This window comes from Onychomys torridus, chromosome 3 (assembly GCF_903995425.1).
Source record: "Onychomys torridus chromosome 3, mOncTor1.1, whole genome shotgun sequence".
Taxonomy (NCBI): Eukaryota; Metazoa; Chordata; class Mammalia; order Rodentia; family Cricetidae; genus Onychomys; species Onychomys torridus.
The window spans coordinates 143,376,568-143,384,500 of NC_050445.1; the positions used below are offsets into that span (position 1 = coordinate 143,376,568).

Sequence of the window (7,933 nt, forward strand, 5' to 3'; positions counted from 1 at the left end):
AGGAAATGAGGCCCGAATCTACTCTTTCACCACAAGTTATTATTATTTTTGTTTTTAGGTTCAAGTCCACGTATCTCTGAACATCCATGAAAGGGCTTCCTGGAAAACAAGACAAAACAAAACCAAACCCGAGTGTCCTGAAGCACATGGCTCCATACCAGCAGGAGAGGGGGGACCCACTCTGGCAGGCGCTGAAATGATAAGAGTTCACACTGGTGAGTTCTGCAAAGTCACTGATCTTGGAGCTCCCTGGTAGTCCAAGGGCAGCCATGCAGGATGAAGATGGATACATCACTTTGAACATCAAGCCCCGAAAACCAACTCTCAGCTCAGGTAAGAAGGGTCATTCAGCAATTTGTACAGTAGGAGGTCACTCCCACTCTCGCCCTCTCTCTCCTAGTGACAGGGGACTTGATTTTGTTTGTGTTTTCCTGAATTATATTCTTTCTCTGAAGTATGTAGGTGGAGCCTCCCGAGGCTTCTGCAGGCATAGTTAGAATACAGGCAGAAAAGGTAAGAAGAGAGGACGGTACACTAGGACTGTTAGAATGTAGTGCTGGGGCTTAGAACTTAGTGAGACAAAGGGAAGGACCCTTTGAAAACTCAGATGTCCAACAAATGTCTTCACATCTTAAATCCTATTCATGAGACAGGAACTGGGCATGACTACTACTCACTGAATATATTGCATGATTTACTTAGAAAAAATGATTTTTTTTTTTAATTCTGGAGGGAAGGGTTTTATAATCTGGCTCTTTCATTTTTCTTCTGTTTAAAATGTTATAAAATCATTGGCCCATAGTATTATTCAATATGTAAACACTGTGTAAGTAAACATTTATGCAAAACATAAAATAAAATGGTTTTAAACTTTTTAAAAACAATCTCAAATTTCTGAACACCAGAAGATACAATTCTCTTCTATTCTCCTATGAAATTGTTTATGAGGATGAGAGAGAGAGAGAGAGAGAGAGAGAGAGAGAGAGAGAGAGAGGTGGCCCTGGCAGTTATATTTTAGAATCTACAAATAATAATCTATGTGGAACAGAGAGGGATGGTGTAAAGCAGGCCATTCTCACTAAGGATGGCCACCAAGGGAATGCAGGCAAAATATCCAACTATACTTTTTTTTGTTATTGCTTTAATTGTGTGTGTGTGTGTATATGCGCCCACGAGTGCATATGTGCAGGTGCACATGTGCCATGGTGCCCTGTGGAGATCAGAGGACAGCTTTCAGAAGTAGATTCTTTCCTTTCACCCTGTATTTTAGGAATCAAACCCAGGTTGTCAGGCTTATGTGGTAAGTACTTTACCTGCTAAGCCATCTCACTAGCCCAAATTTAGTTGGGTTTTGAGGCAGGGTCTTATGTAGTCTAGACTGATTGAATTTGCTATGTAGCCAAGGCTGGCTTTGAACTACTGATCCTTCTGCCTCTGTGATTCAAGTATGGGGCTGTAATTTTAGCTTGCAATTTTGGTTATAATACTTGGAAAATCCCGAGAGGCCCAGGATGGCCCAGTTGTCTTCTCTTTCACATCTTCATTGTGCTCCCACAGCTGATTCTGCTTCTTCTTGGTGGCGTCTGATGGCTTTAATTCTGCTGATCTCATCCATGGGGCTGGTTGTTGGGCTCGTAGCTCTGGGCATCATGTGTAAGTATCGGCTCCTTGCCAGGCCTTTGATCTGAGGAAAGCAATACCCAGGAGTTCCTGGCATATTATACTAAGCTTCCTAATTGTCTCATCTGTTTGTCACCTACCCGATTGTCCTGCATGCAGCTGTGGATATAACCTAAGCAAAGGAAAACTCAGAAAAGGGGAAGCTAGCCCCTCTAATTTGAATCACTATTAATTTTTCCCTTAGTTACAATTACTTTCAGAATATACTTCTGGCTCAGTGTGGATCCAAGCTGTTTTTCTTTCTCCCTCTCTGCCTTGTTCAATTTAAGGCCCAGGCAATCCAGAACTTAGCTAGTTTCATCAATAAAGCCTTTGCCTTCCTGCATGGAATCTTATTTGTTCTAATCTCTATACTTAAAATACCTTCTATCCCATTGTATTTACTGACACATTGGTTTTCTGGCCATGAATATCTAATCATAAAACTTTATAAGGTCATGCCATAATTTGTGTTGCTAATTCATTTATTTTCTTGTTTTTAATATATTTTAGAAACCTTTATTCATTACATTTTATTACAAGGATATAAAAGCATTTTGAACATCATGAAAGAAAACATCTATTCTTTTTTTTCACATTTTAATTGGTTAATTACTGAAAAAATTAAAACATTTTCATAAAGAACTTAAAATAAGAAACCTTGCAGCCAAACTAAGCAGACTGAAAGTCTGTGCTTCTCAGTGAACTTCTATACAGTTAGGACGGCCATCAGACCATGCGTTCTTCGATGGATTAATTCAGTGTTGTGTGTAGAACAGAAACCAATGCAAGGCTTCTCTCATCTCTGTGAAGCCCGCTTTGGAAACATCACAACAGTTGTCTTAGTCACATGCTGTCTCCTTGGGACTTTCTCATCATCGGTCGACTCACGCAGCTTTTTATGAAGCCCTCGCTAGGCTTGTTATATTTCATTTTTCACTGTTCATTGATTTTTGTGTATCTGGTGAACTCTTCAACTACTGGCAGGTTTATTATAGAAATGAAGAATCATGCCATCATCTTTCTGACTTGAGACCCAGGGCTAATTTATCTCATCTTTACATCTAGCAGTTACACAGCAAAAGTACCTACTGGCAGAGAGGGAAAGTCTCTCAGCCACTCTGCAACAATTGGCCAAGAAAGTCTGCCAAGACTTGATTAAACAATCAGAGCTCAAGACAAAGAACACATTTGGTAAGTCTGGCCTGGAAACTTCATCGCTCCAAGCTCCACGTGTCTGTCATGGTAACAGGAGGGAGGCCCACCAGAGCGGGAACGCTGCACCTAGGGAAAGCTTCAGCCATATTTTCACAGTCTCAAACTCGGTCTTCCCTTCAGAGCACAAGTGCAGCCCCTGTGCCACACACTGGAGATACCATGGAGACAGTTGCTATGGGTTCTTCAGACATAACCTAACGTGGGAAGAGAGCAAGCAATTTTGTGCTGAGCAGAATGCAACGCTTGTGAAGGCTGCCAGACAGAAGACTGTGGTAAGGAGGGTTCCACATCAAGCATTTGTGAACTTTTTAGGAGAAAGCTCTCAAAGGAGACACTGAATCTACTTTTTTCATGTGTTTCTTAATGGCTTGCACTTGGTGCTCCTCTGAGAAATTTAGGAAGCTTGGTAACAAATATAGAGCTTGAATATTCAATCCGGTCACATTCCAAAGTATCATGTCACTAGAGTGTTTCAGTAAGATTGGATTGTGTGTGTATGCCTCCCTGATAGCAAATGTGGACAGTGGGTCAGATAGCGTGGGATGTTCCCATTACATTGATTCCAGTCTGCATGAGTTTTGACCCCTTGCTGTAGGCCCAGGTTCATAAAGAAGTTTAAAATTAAGTTAACGAAATAAATTTACTAAGTCAAAACAGGGGAGTGTCCTAGCATGTCAACTCCACTATAACGAGATTAATTGGAGACATGAAACATGCCATGAGTCTCATCACCACAGGCCAATACCACTTGAAAATCTGTAGCATAACAAAGAAGTAATAGTACATTCTGAGAAAAAAAACTAAAGTTAAATATCAGTTGGATTTTTTCATCAAGCCCAACAGAGAGGCATCTTGGATGGATCTGTGTCTATAGGGATATGTTTTAAAGAAAAGATCTGTGACTGATGGATTAGTGGGAAAGTGGTGGGTGGCTCACACTTTAGGGAAGTGAGACTCACAAGTATTTCCTTATGGAGTGTTAGTCTGAGTATCTCATGGCTGTCCACAAGCTCAAACCAATTTGTTATTGTTGAGGCTGCTTTCCAAGAGTGGGTTCTTATCTGCTATTCTGGTATACACGAGGGCATAATGAACAGTTGGCTTTCTTTTACTTTTCTTTCCAAGAGACTCAATCTGTCTGTACTGGAACCATTCCAGGACCTGAATCTATGTACTCAATAAAACCAAAAGCCCAAACTTTAAAAAACAAAGTAGCTGGGCAGTCTTTAATTCCAGTACTTAAGAGGCAGAGGCAGGCAGATCTCTGAGTTTGAGGCCAGCCTGGTTTAAAAAGCGAGTTCCAGGACAGCCAGAGATAGACAGAGAAGCTCTGTCTCAAAAAACAAAACAAACTAACAAAAAGCAAATTATAACCAGGCACAAAAAAAGTAAATCAGAGATGTGGTGGTGCATGCTTATATAGTCATAGCTAAGGCTAGGATCACACATTTAGGGCCAGCCTGGATACACAGTAAGAATCTATCTAAAATTAGAAAGAAAACATAGAAAAATATAAATTTGGAAAGGTAGTTGCATATTATTTACTAATTCCTTTGAGAAAGACATCTATAGTTCTCTTTATCCATCCAACTAAAAGAAAATATTTCCATGTATAAGATAATCAATAAAATCTGAGAGCTTAATTTCAGGGATTGTGAAGCTTATAAACAGCATATTGCCTCTTGTTGCATTCACCCCACTTGAACCATGTTTAGAAGTCTCCTGGGACTCACATCTTCATGGTTAGGAAATATAAAAGTACATTATAAACACATAGGAAGACTATAATATTACCTGTTTAATTTCTTATGTGCTGTATAAACTTTTTAATATCTCAAAACAAATTAACAAAGTCCCTAGACGTGAGGTATAACTCACTAGTATTAACTTAGATGCGTCACTCCAGGTGTTTGCTCGAGGCTTTGTTGCCAGGTTGTGTCACTGTCCTTGCACTTACCATTGCATGGATTTGTTTGCAACAGGAATACATCACAAACAGGATCACTTCTGTCCGTTGGCTTGGATTATCACGCCAGAACTCTAGTAAGGACTGGATGTGGGAAGATAACACAGTTCTTCCCAAGCATATGTAAGTCCCTAGAAGTTCAGTTGGAAGGCATTACTCAAAGCTTTGACTCAACATATTTCTTGTTGAACACAAGTTGCCTGAAGGTTGAGATGTCTCTCTGCCCTACTGTGTCTTAACCAGAGAGCACTGGTAGGCAGTTCTACTCTCTCCTCCCTCCCAACCCCTTATGCAAGTCCATTTTTTATTACCAGTGTCTCTCCATTCATTTCTATGACCAATTTCTCTCCCTCTCCCTCCCCCCTCTCTCTCTTCCCGTGTGTGTGTGTGTGTGTGTGTGTGTGTGTGTGTGTGTGTGTGTGTAAATTTATCTGATTCTTTTGTGCTTTGAGAATAAATTTATTCTTATCATTATTTTAAGGTTGGAATGATTAACATCAAGATTATTTTCAGTATCTTTTTGTCCTATGGATCTCCACAAATCAGGTACATTGTAGACCACAAGACAATTCTAATGTCATACAATGACAGTGAGGTTCTACCCTTCTAATGGCATTGTAGGCAAATGACCTTATTTCATTAAGAGTTGTGTTATTCAATATGACTCTGTCTCTCTCCTTAATTTTTAAACTTTAAATTTTTGTTTTGTTTTTTTGAGATTGGGTTTCTCTGTGTAGCTTTGCACCTTTCCCGGATCTCACTCTGTAGACCAGGCGGGCCTCAAACTCACAAAAATCCACCTGCCTCTGCCACCCCAGTGCTGGGATTAAAGGCATGTGCCACCACCGCCCAGCTAAACTTTAAACTTTAAAATTGTGTGTGTGTGTGTGTGTGTGTGTGTGTGTGTGTGAGAGAGAGAGAGAGAGAGAGAGAGAGAGAGAGAGAGAGAATCCATATACTACAATGTATGTGAATGTACCACCATATAGATCCTGAAAATCAAATATAGGTCAGAAAACTTGGAAGCAAGCACCTTTTCCCACTGAGCCATCTTGCTGGCTCTTCATAGGGCCCTCAAACCACTAATTTCAACACCTTTTGTTTATCCTGCACAATACCACACTCTCTCTGTGAGAACTTATTACCAAAGCTTATACAATTCTACCATTACTTAAATAGATAATTAACCCAACATGTATTTATTATTTACTTTGGATAGAATCACACACAAATACACACAAACTTCCGGAAAACCTTGGCCTTTATCTCTCATTGCTCACAATATTGCAGGAAAGTGGTGTTCTCTCTAGCAAATTCCCCTTTCCCTCCTTGATTCCTCAACCAACTCTTGCTTGTTGGTCCAGTCTATTTTAAGACCACTTCCTCAGTGAGATCAACTCTTGAGGGTTCACACTTAATCCTGCTCCTTTCTGCACACTCCTGCTCTGCTGTCTCCAGACTGCTTTCTCCACAGCTCTCATTACTTTCTGACATTTTCCTGTCTACTTATCTGTGGACATCTTACCAATTTCCTCCTAACTGGAATTTGGGTTTTAGAAAAGAAGAGAACTTGTCTTTCCTCCTCCTCAATCAGTGAACCATTTGATAACTTGTTGGTGTCCATAGGTGTCTGCCAAGTAGATTCAGCACATTTTCCTTATCTTTCATTGTAAGCAGTGGTTCAGGGAATAGAGACAAACTTTGGGACAATGACCATGCAATATTCTAGTGTGTATCTGTTACCTGGTGCTGTTAGTTCACAGCTCTGCAGTGTTTAGCCCGTCTCACTTCTGGTTGTGCAGCCAGCTTCTGGCTCTATAAGAACTTCCATTTCCCCTCTCCTTGTGTAAAATCCACTCTTCTCTCAATCCTGATCCAAAGTGAATTGTAGATAAAGCTTTGCTTGGCATGTCAGAGCATGATGTGCCTTCTCCACTGTACTTAGCATTGACTTTCTCCCGACTTACACTCTATTAAACTGTTACACATGGGCTTCTCATGTGTGCAGACTGTATATTCACACATGAACAAAGAGTTTTTCAAAGATGAGAATGACGTTTCTTTACTTACCCCAGCCTAGTTTGAGCAGCAAGACATGCACGTCCTTTGCATTCTTATGTATTTATACTTTTAAAAAACATGCACTTTGCCTTTCTCATTTGCAGGATTGATCTTTCTGGGAATACAAGAGAAAACATGAATTGTGCTTATCTTTATAATGGGAAAATCCATCCGGCTTCCTGTATGGATAGACATTATTTAATGTGTGAGAGGAAGGCTGGCATGGCAAGAGTGGACCAACTGCTTTAATGCAGAAGGATGAACAGGATGTCAGATAAGTGCTTGCCTGTGCAATAAAAGATCTGGACGAAAGAATTCCCCGGTCATAAAATGATTTATTTTGTTTTTATGACTTCCTTATATCACATATCTGATCCTTTCTCTGCATACTAAAATCCAGTATGTGAGCAGATGACTAGCTTTCCAGTTTTTCACTTTCCGTTAACTTTATTTTTTATCTTCCATCCCTAATTTTCTTAGTATACTGTATGGAATCCACTGCATCTTCAAATATGTACACAGAAAATTAAAATTAAATTATGGCACAAAGGCTTAACACTGCATAAAATATCTAAGTTAAGAAAGACATCATGGGATAGTAGAAATAATACAGATTGAGTCTTTACAATAGTTTAAATGGTATGAACCTTTTACAGAAGAGCTATCTGAAGCAATTCTATCTATTTTTTTTTTTTTTTTGAGACAAGGTCTGATTATGGAGCCTTATCTGTCCTAGAACCCATTATGTAGACCAGGTGCCTTCCTCTGCCTTCCAAATGCTAGGATTAAAGGCATGTGCCTGGCTACTGAGACAATTTTATATTTTGTTTAACTTCCATTTTCTCATACTTAAAATAGGATGGTTTGGGAGCTGGAGGATAAAACAAAGGTTGTGTGTGTGTGTGTATGTAAATACTAAAATAAAGTAAAATGGGATGATATTTCTTATCTTATATACCTCATCAAAAATAAACTTCAGAGTTTTATCTTATCTATACAATGGCCATAGAATTTAAATTATCTGTGTTA

General features: G+C 39.5%; 1 protein-coding gene across 3 annotated transcripts; it reads left to right on the top strand.

The window, feature by feature from the left end:
* The first annotated feature begins 269 nt into the window (after positions 1-269).
* On the top strand, positions 270-7,165 carry Clec1b (C-type lectin domain family 1 member B). 3 transcript variants are annotated; one of them, XM_036180292.1, is made up of 6 exons: positions 270-333; positions 1,558-1,653; positions 2,728-2,853; positions 2,998-3,149; positions 4,860-4,966; positions 7,009-7,165. In XM_036180292.1, exons 1-6 carry the CDS (start codon positions 270-272, stop codon positions 7,151-7,153), a joined length of 690 nt encoding a protein of 229 aa, XP_036036185.1. In that variant the 3' UTR covers positions 7,154-7,165. The 3 variants fall into 3 exon arrangements, with proteins under 3 accessions (XP_036036185.1, XP_036036186.1, XP_036036187.1); XM_036180293.1 differs by lacking the exon at positions 1,558-1,653; XM_036180294.1 differs by lacking the exons at positions 1,558-1,653; positions 2,998-3,149; positions 7,009-7,165 and having other exon boundaries at positions 4,860-4,952.
* The last annotated feature ends 768 nt before the right edge of the window (positions 7,166-7,933 follow it).